This window comes from Triturus cristatus, chromosome 6 (assembly GCF_964204655.1).
Source record: "Triturus cristatus chromosome 6, aTriCri1.1, whole genome shotgun sequence".
Taxonomy (NCBI): domain Eukaryota; kingdom Metazoa; phylum Chordata; class Amphibia; order Caudata; family Salamandridae; genus Triturus; species Triturus cristatus.
The window spans coordinates 1,328,511,790-1,328,535,047 of NC_140589.1; the positions used below are offsets into that span (position 1 = coordinate 1,328,511,790).

Sequence of the window (23,258 nt, forward strand, 5' to 3'; positions counted from 1 at the left end):
CATGTAGAAAGAAATGCAGACCTAGACATGGCAATCTAACATATTAAAGCAATAGTGTATATTTAATATGCGTGTGTGCCCAACCATAAATGAATGGAAAATGTCAGTACATCAGATTCATGTTACACGTTGCATACAGATAAAATAACTCGAATACATTTGTATAAATTTGACTAAGAACTATATGATAAATGCAAATATAAACATTAGTGCACACATTACATGAATCCTTTCCATTTCTAAAGTAAATACATTTTACTAGTGAGGATGTTTTTTATTCAATCATCTAAACAATAAATGTCATTTAATAAAGTTAAGGCACACAGTGTATATATGAGCCTCTAATCCTACAGTGAATGCACTTCAATAGTGATGTCAATCAAGTGCAACACTTTACATTAATATCATCTGGACACACAGAGTACATGTGCTAAGTGCATGTATATATTGTGTATTTATGACATGTAAGGGCGGAGCCAAAATCAAGCTCCTTCAATGTCATCAGTGATATCATCAACAATGTCATTAAACATGTTATTGAAAATATAATCTGTGAGGTCAGAAGCACTGCACGTTAGGGATACAAGTTACAGTTAGCTCATTGAACTAAAGCTGGTGAATTTCAATGTTAAAAAAATAATTTAATTCTCAGGTTATGACTGACGTTATCACCGTGCGAAGTAGGAGCTTGTCATCTCAATGGGGCTTGGGGCTACTGAGCAGCTGGCCTCTCCAGATAGACTTCTGTACATGGTAAACGCTGTGTGTAGTAGAGGCTTGCCGATATAAAGGGGCTTGGTGTGGGGAGAGACTGGCCTCTCTGTGAAGACCTCAGTTTAGGGAGAAGGTTGTGCCTAGTAGGCACTTGTCTTCGCACTGGGGTTAGGCTGCGGTGAGTGACTGACCTCTCCGTAAAGACCTCTGTTCAGGACAAAGGCTGTGTATAGTAGGCCCTTGCCTCACAATAGGGGCTTAGGTGTGGTGAGGGACTTCAGTGCATGGCAAAGGCTATGCACTTCCCTTTCCATTGGGTCTTGGTCCGGTGATGGACTGGGTCTCCTTAGAGACCTCTGTACAGAGCGAAGGGTTGCATTGTTGGGGCATGCCCTCCTAATGGGGCACAGATGTAAAGAGGGACAGGACTCTCCATGAAGAGCTGTGAACAGGTACTTAACTTTTAGATTTTATGCGCTCCCACAGTGCTTGCTGGAGCCTGTGCGTCCCCTGTATGCTCCATCAGGAACAGCAGACTGGACTTGTTTTTTTCTAAAATTTTGCCCCCACCCCCACTTCTCCCTCCATGACCCCCACATCAAGTGCCAGTGCACTTCTGTTGTACATTTTTAGGAAGCTCAGGATATAGGGACCAAGTCCCAGTGCCAAGAAATGGCGACCACAGCATGCTATTGATGTTGCGTACAGTCAATCACAATACTCAATTGCGAGGGAGTCCAACGGAATGAGTTAATCAGTACATTGGTACTGGAAATCGGTATATTTTAAGTCTTGAAGATATAGGTTTCTGTAAGTAATTTTGTTCAACAGTTTTTTCTGTATCGTTGTTTAATTTTCCCTATGGTAAAAATGTTCTTTCTATGGAAACTCTGAGCTAACTAAATCAAAATCAAAAGGTTGTGGCTATCCTGAAAAAATTTGTGGTGCATCAAAGAAATATGTAGGTTTGGATCTTTTGTGACAGGTCTTTCCCAGGAGCATTTCACCCTACTTGCAACATAAAAGCCTGTTTCTTGGCAATGTCCTTCTTCTGATGAACATCTTTTGGCAAAGAACAATCTTATGACCTATGCTTTAACCCCCATTGATGTTTTGGCTGGTAATTACTGAGAGCAGAGCTTTAAACAGGCTAAATGGTGAAAAACTAATTGAGATCTCTGTTCTGCATTCTACATGGTCTACAGAAAGGGGTGCAGTAAGGTGAGACAGCAAGGCGGCTGCACTGTGGAGCTGCTCATAGAGAGCTTGTGTTGAGTGGCCACAAAAGAACCCAGAAGCAGAAATCAGAAGCGCTGGGAGCCTTACAACTTAGAAACCACGCCGTAGGCGAGCGTGCACCTGTCTGTTTGGCTGTTATGGCGTTGGGCATTCATGTTGGCATTATACCAGCAGTGCTTGTGGCCCAAAACAACTTTGCTCTACTCAGCCACTCTGAGTCCTGGTGAATCCTGGTGAGTGGCAAGGAACGAGGAGTGCGAGTTTGAGAGGTGTGAGGGGGGAGCTGTGGGTAGCACTGTGGCTGTAGGTTGAGCCTTGAGTACTGCGGAGACAGCCCGATTTAGGATAGGGTGCAGCCTATGTTCTCGGGAGTGCTCCCCCCAACGCTACCTGGTCAAGAAGGAAGCAAGGATGAGTGAGACCAAGACAGTAGAAAGTTAAAGGAGCCCAAGGGGACACAATCTGCTGGGCATTTTTGGATTTACAACAACATCACCCCCATAAACACATGTGCCAAGTGCTACAAGCGTAACAGCTTGATGAGTGCCAGATTTGAGCTGGACAGTCAACAGGCAAGTTCTGGTTTGAGTCCAGCTGCTATGAGGTCAGGGAAGACCAGGGCCAGTATTCCAGCCTGCCAAAGGAAAAGAAAGCGGGAGGCTGCTACACTTGAGCTCCCACAATTATAAAAACGTCAAGCGAAAAATGCCAGTTAAGTACCCTGCTGAGGTTGATTCACCATCAGTCAGCAAAGAATTCAGAAAGAGTGCCTGGGGTGAAGAACACATACGGCCCACAATTCATACAGAGCTGGAAAATCCGAGAAAGGCCATAAGAACCTGAAGCCATCAAGGATCTCAAGACAATTTTTTGCCCCTTAATGAGGAGGAACAATGACGATCACCCCACATCCCTGGTCATGGGTCTGGCCTCATAGGTGGCAGTTTTGCAGATATGGGCGGGAGCAGTGTATACTGCCATCGCTATCACTTCAACCTCTGGTCCCTGCGATAATAATCTTGGAAGGGAAAAATCCTGATACAATATTAACTCCAGTAACAGTTTTAATGCCAACTTTATCTTTGGGCACAAGTCCATTGCGTAGACCCCTGGGGGCATGGTGTACAGGACTGGAAGTCGTCATCTCAGATGTTAGACTTATAGATGCCACAGAATAAGTAGACAAACGAGGCCATCAACCCTATTTCTGTTTTTTAGAGAGAAAACCAGCGTTCCCAGTATACAACTGAAAGTTCCCATGAGAGGGGTAGCAGTGAGCCAGCCTGAGCTCCCTCTGGTAAGCGAAGGTGTGCACACCTCAAGTGAAGTAAATGAAGCAGACGCGTCAGGTGCCCCATGTGCAGAGGGTCTAAGGGCACTGGGCACAAAGAATACCAAAGATACCACAGATACCACAATAGACATTAACAATTTTGGGGGGCTGTATTAAATACAATGCAAGCCACTGTGGAAGCACTAAATGACCATGCCAACAAGAAGGATATATAAGTAGACCTGTTAAACACTCTTGCAGTCTCCGTGTCAGGCATAGATGGAAAGTTGGAGACTCTAAATAGCCTGATTAAAAAGTTCAATCTAGGAAAAATGATGAATTCATGATGTGTTCATGCAAGGAAGTGCTCAACAAATTGGTGCAGTTCTTTTAGAGGAAATGGTTGGGGAAATAAGGGGTGTATCAAGCGCTACAGAAACAAGCAATAGCCAACTTGGATATACAAGGAAAACACCCAGCATCTGGGAGGGATTTACAGTTGAGATGGTGCAAAACCTGGCACTGATTATCTCAAAGCCTTCAAAAGACCTAAGAAATCAGGAGCATAAGCAAGGCCCAGTGGCCACCGAGATCACACTATCCAGTGATTTAGCACCTCTGTGTATGATGAAGCAGGAAAGAAAGCAGCAAGGAAAGGCAGAAGTAGAGTATATCCGTCAAGAAGAATCAGAGGGCAAGCCTTTGGTCAACCTGACAACGAAGGTACTTCCTCTCGTTCTGCATCGGCAGATGGTAAGCAAGCTGAATTTTAAGCTGAGCATCACAAGCTCGGAGAGCACCAGGAAAAGGTGTCGTCACCACGGCAGGCTATGGATGAAGAAGGCCAGCATGAGACTGGGAATGAGGTTAGTAGTAAGCCTGAGGCAGACTCCGACACTAAGGAGCAAGAGGCCTAGATTACTCTTCCGAGATTACCTCTGCAAATAGAAAATGTAATCAGTGCAGCAGTGCCCCCAGTAATGCACACCAGGGATAGCATGGATAAAAACCCAGTGATCCAGAATCTTATGGTGCCTGATGCTTCCAGAAGCTATAAACCAGAAAGAAGTGCCGGGGAGACTTGCTGCCATCAGGGACGTGCCCCAGTCCATACTGATACAGGACAGGACTGAGAGGAAAAGTTCTCATTGCCGACCTGCCCTGATGTAAGGATGACAAAAGGACTGCGTGAAATCCTGGTTAAGAAGATGGTACACCAGATAATACTACGTTGTGCCCAAGGGGACGGTAGTGTCAGGACACAAATGAAGGAGAGCACAGGATCCCGTTCTGGTATCAGGTTGTTCTGCAGTCAGTGCAGGAGCCAAATAGAGGAGAGACCGGCACAGCATATAATGCCATCATATGCCCAAGCAGAAGGTATCCAAGAAGAGATCACACGCTCCCCTGGAAAAAACGCAGAGAATGGCAATGCTTCTGCAGAATATCTGGGCCCAAAGACAAGGCTACTGTGCATTCCTGAATATAGACCTAGAGGGACCCATGACATTTGAAATTGATCAAATATTTTGAAATTAATTAAGTGACTTCCGAACCTCGCAAAAGTGGAATCACAGGACATCTACTCTATTAAATTCCCGGCACCCCATCACAGGCAAGTATCAGAACCCACATTGGTCACGTTTAACTCACCACAGATCCAAGTAAAAGTCATGGCCTGTAAGGAGATGCTAAAGAATTGGGGTATAAAAATAGTGCACTCCAAGGAGGGTTGCTATCCCCCCTTTTAGCACCAAACCAACCTGCAAGGGAGAGCAGACTCATACCCTACCCCACCCCAGACAGAAAGGGGCCTGTCACAAAAGGTACCTTTAATCCTGAAAGGTGTAGTGGGTTGGTCCTTGGCCACAAGAGTTTCAGGGCTGATGATATAAACAGCAAAGGCCTACGCAGAGGAAGGTGCAGGGACAAGACAACTGACCAAACTGACTGAATTGGACAACGGGAGTTGGCTGCCATCTGTTTTGTCAGTGCAGTGGAGAATCACAAAGACTGAAATGAGAAACGTGCGAGGCAGCACAAAATAGAGCATGGCATGTAGAGTATTTTTGCTTGGAATCTGGAAGGTGTTGTCACGAAAATCGAAGATTCTTCATTGTCAGAGTACTTTCATAAGTTTGATATTATTTATAGTACAGCAGACATGGGTACAACCCAGCATCCTGATAATTGGGTACATTGAATATAACAGATTGGCATGAAAAAGTAGCACCCATGCAAGAGCAAAAGGTGGGCTAATGACCTACGTGAATTCCAAACTCCCGGCAAATGTCACAATGCTAGATCTAAATGAACCCTGGCTATTGGCGCTGCGCCTGAATGAGTTGGACAAGCAGCTGTCAAACCCACTGGTCCTGGTTAATATATACATCAACCAGAAAGAAAACAACTAATATAGTGGATAAGTTGATTAATTTGGCCTTGGAGTGGAAAGGAGACCTGCAAATGGCAAACCTGGTAATCACTGGTGACTTCAACCTGAATCTTTTCCAAGGAACATATGAGGATGGTGATGAAGTGCCTCATGTTCTGCCTGCTCAAAGCTATCCCCCATGCAGAAGACAGGACAACCTAGGAAAAACAATCTTGAGGGCTTGTGAATTAGATAGACTGGTAACACTAAACAGCCACCTCCCGGGGGACATCCCACCAGTCTCGTCAAGGTCCTCCTTTATGTCGACCTCTCATCTTGACCATATGATGGTGAGTGCTAGTCTGTTCAGCAAGATAATTTATTGAAAAATCGACCAAGACCTGAGAGTGATCATCACCTGCAAAACCGCTGGCTCAGTGCACCACAACTGTTCTAGGCTATGCCTGGATAGTGCTGGTAGATGCTTACTCCCACAACTTGAAACACCTTAAATGGAGTCCGGATAATATTCAAGACTTGGCACGTGAAGCGATGGGAATTTTAAAAAGAAGCATCAGCTAACAAACAGAATCCAATAAAGGCATGGCAATGCCTCTTGGAGAGTCTAGCTGTAAAGTATCCGACCAATAGCTCAGAGAATGGCACAAGTATTATGCGCAAGAGGTCCATTAATTGGCCAAAGCCGATTCACCTTATCAGGTCCTGCATCAATAGAACGCTTTGTCAACTGTGGAGCTTGCGCAGGATTCAGCATTGGTAAAGTGCTTATGATTTGAACGTAGAAGGTTAAAAAAAGAGGTATGGTTGCACAAAAAAGGAAGATCTGAAGCATTGTGGGTTAAGCTACTCTACTCCTCTAAACAAAATGATCACAGGAATTTCTGGAAACTAATCAATGAGCTTGATAAGGCCCCCAGGGCGGCAAATTACGTGAGGTAGAATGGGTGAACTTCTTAAAAGCACACTATAAGAGATGTACAGATGCCCCTCCTGCCTCGGGTCCCAGTCCGGGACGATTCCCCATGGGACATAGCATGGGTCCATCCGATATGGCACTTGTGAAAAGTAACAGCAACATGGACCCAGAAATCTTAAAACATCCAACGACGTTTTTGGTAAAAGGTATTAAGAACTCACTTACTAACAGTGCACCCGGCCCCAATGGAATACCGCCAGCCCTTCTGAAACAAAATGTTATGATCTGAGCAAGTTATCTGATCTCGATGTTCAATCACATATTGCTGACAGAAAGCATTCCGGAAAGTTGGAGAGGTTTTGTTATACACCCCATTTTTAAGTTTGGAGCAGCTGCTTCCCCTAGTAACTATCGATTGATACCCCTGCTTGATGTGGACCTCAAATATTTCTCAATGCTACTATTGCAAGATCTATTGGAGTGAGCCCTGGAGGCAAAGAGGTTGCCAGTGAATCAAACAGGGTTTACTAAAGAGCAAGGAACTACTTCTAACCTGATGGTAGTGGGCCTCATAATGAAAAGGTCGAGCGATACCTATACTCTGCTGTTAATGTGTTTTGTGGATTTTAAAGCGTCCTTTGACTGCGTCCCTCAAAATATGCTGTGGGAGAAGCTACACCGTTGAAGAATCCCACAAAAGTTCCTGAGGGCGATCTGGTTGTTATATACCAAAACCTAGGTAAACATCAAGATGGGGGCGGGCATCGCCTGTCCAGAACAGTCAACACCTCCCTTGGATTGAAGCAGGGATGTATATTGGCACCACTGTTGTTCAACATTTTCATCTTGGATCTCTTGCTGTCTCTTGCTGATGTGGTGTCACATGCACCTTGGTGGCCAGCTGTTGTGTAATATCATATCTACAGATGATCTGATCCTATTAAGCAATACTCGAGTTGGTCTGCAAAGACTGATTAATAGGCTAGCCGAGTACTCGGTTAACAACCAGTTGGAAATCAATCTCAAAAAGATCAAAAGTTGTACCCTTAAATCGCAAAATATCTAAAAGGAGAAATGGCAACTTAATGCATCCAACATTGATGAAACAGTAACCTACATGTACCTAGGGTTTAAATTGGACTTGTGTGGCTCCAGTGCTGTACAAAAAAGCCATTACTGCAAAATAAGATGCGTTAAATTTTGCCTTTTCTGATTTAGGGAAAAGCCTGTGGGGGCACAATTTAAAGGCTCTGATGACAGTGTTAAAATTTAAATTGATTCCGACTAATCATACAGAGGTGAGATAATGCTGGGTGAAGATGCTGATTTTCTGGAGAAACTTGTAATACGTACATACAAACAAGTGTTTCAGTTACCAAAGTCCGCTCCCGAGCCCAAGTAAGACTTAAAATGTCTTCGAAAAAAACAATCACTAACCAGTCATGGAGCTTTTGTAAAATGTTGCCATCAATTGCAGAGTGCCCCTGAAGATCTATTGGCACATCTTGCTTGGGCGGAAATAAATCTGCAAAGGGGGAAAAGTCAATTTGCCAAGTATCCGCAGAGAAGTATAGAGAACTTGGTATTGCAGATTCATGGCAATAGAACACATGCAATTATACCCTCCCAAAAACTTTGAACTAATTCATACTACAGCAAAGCCACCTGGAGGAAAAAAGTTACATTGGCAATACGAGAGCATGGATGGCTAGTAATACATTCTTACAATATCAGTAAGGAACAACCCTATTTTGAGGTAGCACTGTCATTTTCCATCAAGAAGGAATTTATAGAAATGCGATTTGGTTTCTTTCAACCCTTGACTTTATACCCAAGTGGCAGAAGAAGTCCCAGTCAGAGGACTTGTTAGGTCACTTGTGTCATCAGACAAAAGAAACATTCATGCATATACTTTGCGTTTGCCCCAGCTTGCTGGTAAAATGGAGGACTCTTCTGTGTAAAGAGTTTTTAGTCTTGGAAGTAAGAACCTGTTGATCAGCTGCCATAAAGGCCAAAAACCCACAGACCCTTATGCTGAACACATGACTGGTACAATTTCTAGCAATTGTTAATAATCAGATAAAATCATTCTAAACAGAGCTAAGTTCTATGGCTTTAGATAAGGGTAAACTCCAATGGGATTTAAGTAGGTTACAATTCAATGACGGGTTGCTAGGCTGCGGAAACAAAATGGACCCGCATCCCAGTGTTGTTTTGAAATGGTTAAATGGAGGGGCTGCTAGGGGATGGGTTTTAGTGACCCTATCCCCTATTCCATCCTTGGTTGGGTGCTCAGCATTGGTTAGGATAAACAAAGCACTATGGAGTATCGATGAGGAAGGATTCAATATGTATGTTTATTTGGTCAGTATTTCTGTTGATGTCTGTACAATCTTCTTGTCCTTAGGCAGGTTGATGTAGGATAAGCCATGACGCTAAATTGTTAATGCTCTTTTACAAGTACGCCGTTGATGTTTGCACAATGCACTTTTTGAACGATCTGCTTGTGTCTAGCCAGGTTGACATAGGCCGGCCTATGATTTTAAATTGTTCATGCTCCTTTACACAATATGTTGTGTGATGGTTTCACGATGCACTTCTGTATGATTTTCCTGCACTCAGCCACCGGATGATGTATGATCTGACATGACTTTAAACTGCTAATGCTCTTTTGCATAGTACCTCGTTGATGTTTCTACAATGCACTTTCTGAACGAGCTGCCTGCGCATAGACAGGTTGACATAGAATGGCCTATGATTTTAAACTGTCTAACTTCCTTTGGACAATTTGTCGTATGATGTTTGCATGAGGCATTTTCTGTATGATTTTCCTGCACTCAGCTACTAGATATAGGATGGTGAATGATCTTAAACTGTTGATGTTACCCTGTATAGAATACTGTTGCTGCCAGAACAATGCACCCTTGAAAGATCTTGTGCCTAGCCCGCTTGATACAGCATGGTTCTTGACTTTGAACTGCTTATGCCTATACAGGTGGATGGAGTATGGTTCTCAGTTTTAAATCCTCTAATGCACGTTCCATTCACTTAAAAAAATAAAAAAATGTTTATGGTTTTTATTAACTAATAAACTGAAACTGAACAGTTGTAGGTTATAAGAGTTAAGTATATTTTATAATCCTTTTTTAACATGCTTGGTTGGAAGTACTGCAGAGTCTCCATTAAGGACTGAGTGAAAGAATAGGGGCTAAAACTGTATTCACAAAAAATGTACAGGTGTGTTTTGGAGACCAGATACTGTATGGATAATATTGTAATACATATATATTATTTTAACATCCCACAGGTTAATTTTGAAGAGTTCAAGGAAGGTTTTGTTGCAGTCCTGTCACGTACAATTGACCTTAGCATTTCAGAAGAGAGCAGCTATCTGCAGCCAGGTCAGCTATGATTCTTTGTTTACATTTGCATTTTACCCGGGCCTTCCTTGTGTTGTTCATGGAGGCTGCCAGAGCAAGCAGTTTGACTGATCTTTGTAAATGTGTCTGAAGCATTTGAATTCGACCAATCCCTCTACTGTAACTTTTGGCAAACAGAAACTGATCTTTTAATGGCTGTTTAACAAGGGCCTTATGATTGTGTTGAAAGCTGAGCGAAGAACTACCAGCTGAAGCAACCGTGAACATACTCTGTACCTACTTTGTTTCAATTCAAACATTATAATTTGTTGGCCTTGCAATTTAATTTATTTGAGTAGCATGGGGAGCATGTATTTCATTAATTACCTCATCCATTAGCCAATTTTATCCTGCCCATATATATACTGATTATGTTTGTCATCTGCCATATGCTGGGCATCGTCTGGCTCAGCTATTCGTACAACCCCCTACTTGCTGAGACTTTTCAATTGGGTCCTAATCAGGCTTTAGGCTCCAAGCCAGGAAAAAACAGCTATCGCATTTTTTTAGGTCAACATCCTTTTCTCCTTTCTTCTTATTGCCTCGCCCAAAATGGAGGAACTTCTTCAGCACTCCCTCCCAAGTTGATTTTTGGATAAGGGAGACCCAGCATCATGTGTTTTAGCCAATGCAGAACTTCCATATAGTTACTTGGCTCCTTTAAATAAGTAATCTTATTTTCTTAGGTGAACCACAGATGTGGGCATAGACTCTTGCAAAGCAATTTGTTTTGAACTTTTTCTATTACTTCCCCTCTAGCAATCACCATTGAAAGGTTCCCATTTCGTATTCTATCTTTGCTGTAGTAAGAAAACGGTTCTTGCTCTTTTCCTTCAGCCACTTATTCTCAGGCCACACACGTTTTGTGTGGGTTATGCTTTTGAAGGTAAATGTGGGGAATTTGTCTCTAGAGAAATAAAGAAACTACACTTATAGAAATATGTTTCAAAACAAAGTAATATATCTGATCCTATTTGTAGCAAAGTAAGAGATTAAAGCCCCCATAATGTGGATTGATTTTTTAAAAGGACTGCATGGCACTGTTTTCCTATCTGGCTTAATCTCAAAAGTCCACAAGAGGCTTAATTTCAATAGTAGTAATTCCAAAACCATCAGAGACGAAAGCTGCAACTCCTGTACACCAATAGGTTGTGAAAGCTATCCACTTACCTTACATTACTTGAGGATTTCTGACAAGCTAAGCCATCGGCAACTAGACATAAGATGTGCCTTTCAATTTTGAAAAGAATTTTCTACCCTTGTTCATCAATTTACCTTGATTTTACGGACAAGGAGTAAGGACCATAAACTAGAGTATGTCTAGGCGCCGAACGCCAAAGGGCTTATATAGTTATATGTTTAGTCCTTATTCTATATTAGAAAATGTTGCACCCTAGGAGACCATTTTGTGTCATTTTATGTCAAAGAAAACAAGCAGAGTTCACAAGATAGGTTGACAATGGAAGAAGATGAATAAACAAGAAGAAAATAGTCTACTCGTCTTTGCCTTTATTTTCCTAGAAATGACGAGAGACTTGTCGGACAAGTAAGCAGCATGGTGCAGCTCTGGCTATAAAAATTTAAAGAATGAAACAATGCCACATCACAGCCAACCATGCTCTTTTGGCCACTTTTGATGTTGCATACATTGCTCTCAGAGATATCTACATAGGAATTTAGCAAGCTAAGCCTTTCTGTCATAAAGTGTTAGATTATAGAGTAGATGTTCAGAATATACAAGCAGACAAAGCCACTAATCAACAACAGTAAGCAGCGTCTCCTTGAAGAGTGTATATATGTTTGATTCATTAATTCTGCTTCCTGACGACATCTGAAATACCACCAAATAAATGAACATATAAAAAATGTAAATGCACAGACGTACCCCTGGCCTTCTTATTGATGCAAGTGCGATAAACTATAGTGTTAGTGTACAGTCATCCCTTTTTAGGTCGAGCCAAGCGCAGCGCGCATGCGCTTCTCTAGGAAAACGACCTCTTGGAATCACTCACCACTTTTTTTTCTTCCCGCTTTTTTACTATTGGTGTTTGCGTGCGAAGACAGCACACAATTGGGCAAAGGCGGGTGCATGTCCCACCTTTCCCAGGAAATGTATCCGCCCACGGCCTACGGCTTGCTGTTACGAGCAGCGGGTGTGCAGTGTGCCATCTGTTTCAGGTCAGATTTCAAAGGTTGTTTTTCGTTTAGCTTTCGCACGGGCGCGCTTTTTCTTTCTCTCATTACCTGTCATTATTATTCCCTGAATGTCTCTGTCTATCCAAATACCTCGGTATATTTTCGAATTTCAATTGTTTGTTTAATAAATTAATTTGTTGCTGCTCTGCTGCTTCAGCCCCGTTGTCTGGGAGTTTTAACATCATTGTGTCGGTCCAATGGAGGACCGGAGTCCCAGCAGCTACTCCTGGTCGTATAGCGCTTCCTGGCATCATAGCGCTGAACCCTTGCTCAAAGGACTACAAGTCCCAGCGTCCCTAGCCTTCACTCCAGGTGTCGCCGGTAAGGGGGAGGCGTGGCCATCGCGCTTATAGCACTGCCTCTCCCACCGTGGCGCGGGACGCACGCGGGAGGTGCCTGGGCCAAGGTCGGGCCCGTCCTTGCCGATCATCGCCAGGAAGTGGCAGGGCAGGGCCACCCCCCTTTTGTTTGCTACTCAGAGCCAGACTACAACGAGGACTCAATACCGACCAAATAGGTACTGTTTGGTGATACTTCCCTACTTGTATGTTGGGAAAACTCGTTAACTGTCTGCTGCCCAGTAAAGCTAATTTGTGAAAGCTTCCTTGAGAATTACAATTATTCCATAGATATGGGGAAAAAGAAGTCCATGGAAGGTGGGGGAGCTGGGGGGGATGGTGGCATGCTTGGTAGAACACGTAATGGGAAAAGGCTAGGAAGGCAATTAAACACTCTGGCAGTAACTGTTTATTGGATCGTATAGACACATTAATTGAGGAATGTGAGGATTTACTAGTAGGCGAGCCAAATCTGCATCCGGACACGGACAAGTCCCCCATCCGTACAGTCCATCCCATTAGGGGCAGCCCAAACAATCGCTCCGTTATCCCGATTAGTTTCTTAGGCATAAAAAAGGTTTAAAAGACAACAGGGAAGAGAGCTATTCAAATCTAGTCAGGATGGCAGATCCTATACTTAGCACCCGAAGTTCCTCTGAAACTGATGACAATCATCCTCATATAATTGATCCTATAGTAACTTGCACACGTAGGGCCCGATTCACAGAACTAACTTAAGACAAAATCCTAAACTTACTACCATTTTGGTATTCACAGAAGGCACTTACTCATTTCAGTATTCACAGAAGTTAGGAGTCCTAACTTTAGGACTTCTAAATGCCTTCTGTGAATACCAAAAGTCTTAAAGTTAGGATTTTTCTCAGTTTAGGAGTAGTAAATTTAGAAACTTTACTACTCCTAAACTGAGAAAAATCTTAACTTTAAGACTTTCGGTATTCACAGAAGGCATTTAGGAGTCCTAAAGTTAGGATTCACAGCTTAAATGGTTGAGTATAGTTGAAAATTCTGGGTCCTTGGATAATATTGCTAGGGATGTTTACTATATCTTATTAGAGTTAGAAAACATTCCCTCCACTAGCGTAGGATTGGAGTCCGTTATCCAGTCTCACAATAGATTTTTTTCGCATATGAGAACTTATTTTGTCAAACACTACAAGCCAAAGAAAACAACAGACCAGAAACTTTGCCGTTGGTACAACAAGGAATGCCAGCAGACAAGAGTTCTTCTTGGGAATGCTATTAGAGGTGGAGAGCCAGCCGCAGTACACGCAGCTAGGCAGGCATACAAGAATTCCATGACTAAAGCTAAACGCTCCTGGGATGAAAAAAAGATGGCAGGACCTCAAAGAGGCTAGCAACAAGAAAGATAGTAAACAATTTTGGAAGATCATAAAGTGGGACCGAGAGGGTCAACCCGAACCTCCACATAATCATATCACACAGGAAGACTGGGTTAAACATTTTAAACCACAATATGCCCGTAGTCCATTAGAGCGAAATATGGAAGGCCCCAGCTATGTGTTTTCTGCTGAAGAGGTTTTCAACAGTAACGATGTTGAGGTAGCCCTTGAAGCAGCTGTTGGTAGCAGAGCGCTTGGCCCTGATGGCATACCTGCCGATGTGTTTTTACATGATAAAGCAAGATGGGGAAGGTATATCATGTTACTGGCTAACGCAGTTGCAAAAGGTGCCCCCATAACGGACTCCTGGAAAGGAGCCGAAATAATCCCTGTATATAAAAATAGGAGACAAATCATTGCTGGGGAATTATCGACCTATCAGCCTGATTGATTCGCTGCACAAAAATACTGAGGAGGCTGACTCTTAATAACATCCAGGATTGGATAGAGGAACATAGCATATTGTCCCCTCTGCAAGCTGTTTTTTGTGCATACCAGCACCATCGACCAGGAGTTTAGTTTTGTTTTATTACACTGGAAGACGGTGGTCCTGGGTAAAGGCAGCTTATATGCTGCCTTTGTGGACTTAAAATCAGCGTTCAATCTTGTTCCCCGTTCCAACTTGTGGGTGACCCTGCAAGAACTGGAGTTGCCCATTGAACTCCTTACGCTTATAATGAGATTCCATGAGGGCAACTATGCCAAAATTCGCTGGGGTTCCCAGGGTATGGTGACTAGCTCTTTCTCTGTAGAGCGAGGGATGCACCAGAGATGTGTCATGGCACCGACTTTGTTCACTTTGTTTATAAATGAAATAGTTGATTGCATGACACGTGTGAATACTGATGCCCCGATTTTAGCACAAACAAAAATTCCTATATTAATGTCCGTGGACGACACATTGATAATTTCAAAGACACCGAGTGGGCTCCAGCGAGCCCTGTTAGTTTTTGAATAGTTTTGCTCTGCTTGTGGTCTTGAAGTCAATGTGTCGAAAACGAAATTTATGACTTTTAACCCACATAGAGCTTTTAAAGGTGGCATTTTAATGAATAATCAACCATTGGAACAAGTTAGAGCATTCATATATTTAGGGGTGAACATTCAGAGTGATCTAAAATGGAATCAGCAAATCGACATGGCTACACTTAAACACCGGCAACTGTCAGGGGCGTTACGCCAGGAGCACAAAAAGTCTCTTACGAAACCAATTAGACCAGTGCTCCAAGTTTATGAGATAAAGGTGGTAAGCCCAGCCCTATATGGTGTAGAACTATGGGGGTTTGAGAACATGTCTAAACTTAATGCATCAGAAAACAAGTTCCTACGTGGGATCACCAATCTCCCACAAAGTACGCCATTTTGTCCTCTATTTTATGATCTTGGGAGAAAATCACTTCTTGACATTGCAAAACTACACACAGTGTTATACTGGCGCAGGTTGTGGACAACACCAGAATTGCCTCCATATGCCGCGGGCTTTATGGATGTAATAAAATCTGACATCTTCCACAAAATTCGTTGGCTACGCGGCATTAGAGATGTCTTAGCAGAAATTGGCATGCCAATGCTATGGGAGGACCCTACCACTGCTCGTTTTTACCCTAAAAAGTTTATAAAAGAAAAGTACTGGGAGATGGTTGCACACAATGCCTTGAGATCTACTGAATCATCCTCATTGGCAAGAATCTTCTTGGAATCCAAACTCATTCCGAGCCTAGAACCATATTGGGACACTGTTACCAAACCACTTGATAGGAAACTATATTTTCAGCTGAGGGCAGGTTAGTTGCCCTTAAGGTCTTTTACGTCAAGGTGGACCAAAATATGTGACAGTAAGTGTCCTATTTGTACGGCTCGCATTAAATCAGTTGCGCACATGCTATTTTCCTGCCCAGCCTACGAAACCCCTCGGCGGGTGTGGTTGAGGCCTATATGTAAACTACTAGGCACCGGAAGAAGCCTGGAAGCAGAAAGAATTATACATACTAACACTTCATCCCCCAATTTTATGACAACCATCTGATTCTCCCCGAATCCATACCGTCTTGAAGGTAGTCGGGGACTGTTGCTGTGGTTTATCCTGCCTCTCCTAGAGCTAACCAACTGGGGTGAGCAGTCACCATTTTCTTATTGTCAAGGCGGCACCCAGGGCCAGGCCATTAGCTTGACCACGGGCCTTGTTGAGGTGTTGCTTACTCTAGGCCTCCTTCTGACCATGCCAAATTGGTTTGATCCATTGAGGTGAGCACAAAGTAATTTTCTGTTTCACTAAAGACTTGATTGAATCTGATCCAAACACACAGTAACCTGGCTTTGGTGGCCTGTGAGGTGTGAGAGGGAATTTGCAGCCCATGGACATGTAGTGACATAAGGGATGCACAGCCATCTCAAAACCTTTACTGTCCAATATGAAATCCCACCTTCTTGTGGCTACATATACTCTTGGGTACTCACAGTGTGGGGAACTCTAACCCCTCATATACATTTTAGGTAATTATATGAAGACTCACAATGCACGTCTGGGGAGGTGGTAGGTACTTCAATCATGGCACACCACATAGATCTATCAGAGAGGGCCAGGAGGCAGGCCCCTAACTAAGAGGTGCAGGAAAAAGGGCTGTCCTGTGTGAGTATAAATCAGTTACCTTCCCTCACTAAGCCATGTAATGGCCTGGACCCCCACCACCTCCCATCTACAGCTGATTAGAGGTTTTTTTCTGATGAACAGCTTGTTTCAAAGATAACAGAAGTAACTTTTCCATGGGACTCATGAAGCAAGTTTTCTGTGCAAGAAAAATACCAAGTCCGTAAAACAATGTGAAATAAGAAGGTGGGTGGCACAAAGCTACTGGGGCTTTCAACACTTTGTTAGGTACTATTTAGTACTATTTAGTTAATGACAACAGTTAAGTGAAAACTTAGTTGTTTTGTAGGAGTAGTCAGAGTTAGATATTGGGCTATCAAGAGGCCATCAGGCTAAGGCCTGAGATCTAGCTAGAATTCAAAAAGCCACCTTGTAAACAAACCCCTTATCCAAATTGTTTCCTAAAGATGCACCCAGTTGGAGGAGAAAAGCTACTAAGTACAGCGTGAATGTGGGTCTCTTCGATGGTTTCTTTTTCATACAAATAACCTACTAACCTTGACTCCGCTCACAACTGGGTGTTCCTGTTCACTTTTGTGATCAGATATATGGATGAAGTAGGTAATTTAAGGCGTAAATTCTTACATCACTTGATGCCACAGACAATGCTTCTATATGATCGTTCAGACCCAACGGCTGAGCTATGGTTATGCGAAAAGGCCTCACTGCACAAAAGTGATTGCCGGTATGCTAAAATAGACCCTGATGTTGAAAAACTCGGTGATTTAGATGCTAGAGATATGAGGATTGGGTAAACGGCCTTTAGATCGCATGCGTTACATCGCATGCTATTACAACGCGGCCGTTACAACGACCGCGTTGTTACAACGTGAACCATTACATCGCAAGTCGTAACAACGACTTGCTGTAGGGGGCAGAAGGTGTTGGATATACCATCCAACACCTTTCCTGCTGTTGCACAAACTGGAGTAGGAATCGTAAATTATACTATTCCTAAGTCCAGCGCTCCCCCTAAATGCAAGTCGTTGAAATGACTTGTGATGTAATGGTTTAGGTTGTAATAGCATGAGATGTAAAGCATGCATAGTAAACGTCTCTATTCATAAGGACTATATGCTGTCCTTGCCCATTTTTAGTTGATGTTTCATTGTCATCCGAATTTGAATGAGGTGATCAGTGTTTCTGTAGTGGTAACTGATCCCTGTAGCACTCTGCTAATGTACTTTGTTTGAATTTAGAGGAAACACCGTAGCTGATAAATAGATTCATTAAGTCATTATATAGTGCGGGGTTTCTGAGATATTTTTGTGTTCCAATGCGACTGCTAACCTACTAAGTGACAGATCAGTTCTTGATTTTATTGATAACCGTAAATAATGTTTTCACCCCCAGTTATTCCAGAGGAAGTGAAACCAAAGTTTGTGAAGGGAACCAAGCGATATGGCCGCCGTTCAAGGCCCGAGCTACAGGCTGCAAATGCAGAATCAAGCAAATACATGCAAGAGCACCAGGTTAATGGGAACCGGAAAAATCAGCTGAGACGATCTGCATCCCTGGAAAGTGTGGAGGTAGGTGTGACTTGTTGATCGATCGTTGTAAGAAGAACTAGTTTCTCCAAAAGTAGAACTGTTAGTTGCTAATTTAAGGAATTAAACAAATATAGCTTAGGTCACTTAAATAAATTCGGAAGCAGTTGAAAGACCACGACCTTTCCAGTTTACTAAAATGTTATATATAATATTTTTACCTATAGGGTCTTTCAGCCAGCACTCTTCATCCACTGGTGTATAGTGTCATTCACAAATTTCTTCCACCCAGTGTAGCATCCTGCATGGACTAATAGTCCAACGCACTTCAGCCATTGGCTAACTTCACTGTGAGTGAGTACATTCCACCTTTTCACAAGAAGTACATCAGCACGTAAAGTAGTTCCCTTCAGTGCTGAGTAATGCTAATGCAGTCTGTGCTTTTGGAGACTAAAAGTATATTTTTGTTTTTACCTAATGTATTTTTTTAGAATGGCAAATGCCCAGCAGCTCACCCAACAGTAAAGCTTTACCATGACAAAATAAAACATCCATTGTTGTAATGCCAAAAGGCTGGCTAGCAATGCCAGATCTATTGGCTTTGCCAGTGCTTACTATCATAACGTGCATCAAACATATGCTCATCAGTCCTTTGTTTTTGCTAATTTATGGCTTTTATCACTGTCGGCTGGTATATTCATGACCTGGACATGTCAGAGCACGCAGACAGCAGGCCTGTTTAATCATTAAGATGACATCAATTCATGAAACATTCTCCTGTCCAGTGACTGTGACATCACTGCACTGTGCAGCCCAGAACACTGGAACACTCTCCATTCTGTTGCTTCAAAGCACCATTTGAAAGCTCACATTGAACCACAAGCTTCCGCGGATCCAGTTGCTGAACCTACAGTGGCAGGTAGAAAGATGCCAACCAGCTTTTGGTATTGTACAATCTTTGTCTTACAAGGTTAGCTCTCATCTTGCAGAATTGTGTTCATGGTTTCATCCACCTTAAATTTTTTTGTTACTTTGTTCCCCCTCACTACTGCCTGTAGACCTGCAGGTTGGCAGAAGACTCTTGATACTTGTTTTTACATTGATCGTCAACATCAATTCCTACAGTGAAATTTAAGGGTTCGCCTTTAGACTTTTCTGAAGAATATTGGTGACAGTTAATTGAGAGTAGAAAAGTGCTCATAATGCTTTTCTGTTTTATGAAACTTCTTTTTGATTAAAGTGATGTGACCAGGTAACATTCTTATGAAGACTGGGGATCAGCAAAAGGGAAATTGCACGTGTCTGCCAAAATGCCAGTTTGAAGCCTTTATAATGAACTTTTTTGCGTAATACACATTTGACCGCAAAATGTTTAGTAGAATATACACTAGAACTAATTATGAGTGCTGTGCTATTAACAATGCAGTATTTTACTATATGGTTTAATCCACTCCAGTATAGGAGCCTTCCTGGAGCACTGTGACTGAACTGCTGTCCGCTGTGATTGGCAGGCCAGTCTTATCTAGACCTTAGATATGTTGGTAGGGCGTTATGACTAGGCTCCAAAACTTGCAAGCTAAATGTAAATTCATAATCTGGCCTAGGTAGTTGCTAATCGAAATTTTGCTGTGGCCTGGTAATTGGTACTGCCCAGAGTGCTTCAAGGTAGGTACATGATGTGGCTAAGTGGTGTGAAGCAAAAAGAAGAGTATTTAGAGCTTGGAATACCAGTGTGGGTACCAGAAACACAACTCTTACACAGAATAAGCTTCTCCTTGGATCGACTTAAAATATTGATAGACCACCGTAGATTAATGAAGTTGTTTCACAGTAGAACAGTGCATGTCACTGTGTGGGACAGGACTACTGGAGGTCTTGATGGATGATTTACTGGTGGAACCGGTGTAGGGGGTACTGGTGGATCCTTCCTTTCTCATGTTAGCTTTCTCTTCCATAGAAACACCAATACAGTGTGTAGCAGCAGCAGTATGCATGTCTGCTGAATGCTTAAGCAATGTTCAACATCTCAAAATCTGACAGCACTGACTATAATGTAATATTGGATATGTTTTTATTATATTATTGATTGCTCGACCCAAACCGAACACTTTTTTTTAATATCGAGTTGAATGATTTTTTGTTTTTCTCCATCATTATTTGAGTACGGTGCAGAGATACATGCATAATGTAAACTCTCCAGTTCATAGGGATGATTCAGAGAGAGTAGGGTTGGGGCAAAGGGAGAAAGGGCGGATTTTTTCTTTTTTTTATATTAGAAATCCTGAAATGAACTTATATATACACACATGCACATGCCACTTGTTAATGTTGTATTGGCTGAAATGAATACAAATACTTTATTTAGTTCATTAAAACCATAAAAGGGGTGAATGCCATGAACACGCAACAACAAACACTTCCAAAGATTCATATTGTGACTTGTGCATCTTTAAAGGACCAACGTAATCCGCTCAACTGTAGTAGCAGAACATTCTAAATCAATAAATAACTGTACAATAAAAGGTAAAGTCTCACAATACATTGCAATCCTACAATTCAGTATACCTCAAAAAAACTGTGTGTGACCCTTGTATTCTTCCAAGACCAAGCCCCTTGCTCCTTCCATTATAGAAAGCTTGTTGTTTATTTGGGGAAAGGGCTGAAAGGGCACCTTTAGTATTTCCAAGAGGAAGTACGGAGTCAAAGTACAAAATGCCAGAGCAACAAGCGGTGACAATGGCAGGAGACATAGTAGGAATTTAAGATCCACGGCTACTCAGTCCAAAAGACAAGAGCTGCACTAATCAAAAAGGCCTTAAATATTGGAGATATAATTTAAAAAATGAACATGGAAAGCATTGTAGTTCGCTTTTAATATCAACTTCTCAAAGCTGCAGAGGTTGAGTATTCCATTTAATCTCCACCGCAACCCTGGCAAACCCAATTCCCGGCTACATTTTGCAGGTTTCTTTTTTTACAACAAACATAGCAAGTTGTGACCTGAACTGAAACCTAAAATTAACATGAACCTCAAGAACAACAAAGACGACATAACATTTATCAAACAAAGTGTACAGTGTTTGAAATATTACCATGCGTATATGCAATGCCAAGAACTGCAGGACTTGAACCGAAGGAGGTGATCCAGAAAGCAGTACTGTGGTGGTGTAAAGATGGTGCTCCTGGTGAGAGCCTGTATAAACTTACTTAAGACCACTGCACAGGTTATGTATTGCATTGCATTCATTGTAACGGTATGATATGGGGATAGTACGCTATGAATGAAGAATTACAAGAAATGCTAATTTTTACTGGACTTGCCGCGAAGCGCAGGTTGCTCCTACTTTTTTCAGACAAACCATAACTTTAGCATCGGATAGATAATCCTATGCACCCACTTCGCCGTCTCCCCCAGACGGTCAGCTGCATCACACGGGTGGCTACCGAGTCACCACGTCCACCCTAAAAATAACAACAACAAAAAAACACTTTTGAGTCTTATTACTATAACAAAATAATTACTCTGAACTGAAAGGACAATTTCAGTTCACATTTCTTAGTCTTTTTCAATGAAAGTAAAGTCTTGCTACTGTCTCAGTGTGCAACATGCTGCGGACATTTTTGTTAGACTATTACCCAAAAGCTCTGACTTCACAGTTAGACTACAACAGGCAGTTGTGAAAACCAGATAAAAGAGAAAAAAGGTTTTTTATCTTGGCATTTTGAAAATGGCTGTTTGTAGAAGCTTTGTTCCTATCCTACGTATATACATTCGAAGGTCGCTTGCTCTGAACTTTAGAGTTAAACAAAATGTATTACTTGCATCTGCTTGTTATAAAAATAAAATTAAAAAAAGAAACCTAAGTCCAGGTGGTCTTATTCTTGCAACTTTTCAAATTGGGTATAAAAATGCTTGTGCTGCCGTCTCCCTCAGAGAGCTCTTTTTTTTGGTGACTGCCAGGTAGATGTCTTTTTCTTTGTGATCATTGCTGTTTTCCAAAAAATACGTTTTGTAGTCCAAAAGTATAGTACTGAATGTTTGTTTGACAATATCTTTGTGTCGGGTTAGCGGCCTCTAAAATGATGACAATTGGGATAAAGTAGGTGGTCCAATGACTAAACTGTCAGCACTGGAAATGGAACGACAGTGCTCTAGGAACAGATTTTATACTTCACCACATTGCTGCATCCTGGGATAATCACCGAGTACACCTGATCTTCAGTTACTTTATATGAAAACATTTGAAATGCTTAGAAACAGGCTAATGTGAGCATTCAGCTTTCTATTAAATCTGGACGAATACATTTACCCATAATAGATTTCACTTTTCAAACACCCAAAAAAAAGGACAGCACACATTAGTAGGCAATAACTAATCTGAGATATCACATCGGATAAACACATACCTACGGCTATCATACAGAAACGCTTGTATTCTGGCTGTGTTTATAATGTTGGTGGGTGGAGTTTCCCTTTGCCAGTGATTTGGGACTCACACCACTAAATTCTGGCAGTCACTGCGGGATAATGCTGATTTGGTAACCACCTCCCTAGTCTAGCTACCTTGGTTAAAAGCATAAACCTTCACTTAGGTCTCTAGTGTCCTCATCTTTGAGAACATCTCAGAAAACCCCATTGGTCTAGCATTGGCATGCTAGTAATGTTTTTTTAATTTATGTATTGCATACAAATTCAATATGTATTCAAATATTAAAAGTAATAGAAATTATATATACTGCTTTCTAAATGTAGCATGCATATGTTTGAAACAAATAAGTTAAAAATTACCCAGTGCAAAAATGAAGGTAAAAAATGCAATGAAAGCAAGGATTGACCCACCTTCTTAGAACAGAAAATAGACAACTGCCATGAATTTGAATCTGGAGGCTACAAATTAAGTTTACTATCATCAGATTGGTTGATTTGTGGGAGCAGTGCAAGTGCATCAAACAGACTATAGTATGGACGATGAGTTTCTCATTTGACTTTAGAAACGCTCCACCCTGCCTATTAACATTTTATTTTTTTATATTTGTGAATGAAATAAAATATTTAATCATTTGTGTGACTGCTTGTTTCTGTATTGTTTTGCAGTTCAAATCATGAAAAATGCTTAGGAGAGAGTCCCCGACTTCCAGTAATGACTCGGGGGGGAGGGGGTTCCCAGATTCCAATAATGATTCAATGGGGGTCGGTGGGTTTCAGTAATGAT

At 42.0% G+C, this 23,258-nt stretch overlaps 1 protein-coding gene across 4 annotated transcripts in view; it reads left to right on the forward strand.

The window, feature by feature from the left end:
• Window positions 1–23,258, forward strand: part of NINL (ninein like) — a 441,695-nt gene that overhangs the window by 126,896 nt on the left and 291,541 nt on the right. For all 4 annotated transcript variants that reach the window (XM_085612328.1, XM_085612329.1, XM_085612330.1 and 1 more), the window contains exons 3-4: window positions 9,845–9,938; window positions 17,912–18,087. In XM_085612328.1, the coding sequence (XP_085468454.1) occupies window positions 9,845–9,938; window positions 17,912–18,087 (270 nt within the window). The remainder of the gene's footprint in view (window positions 1–9,844; window positions 9,939–17,911; window positions 18,088–23,258) is intronic.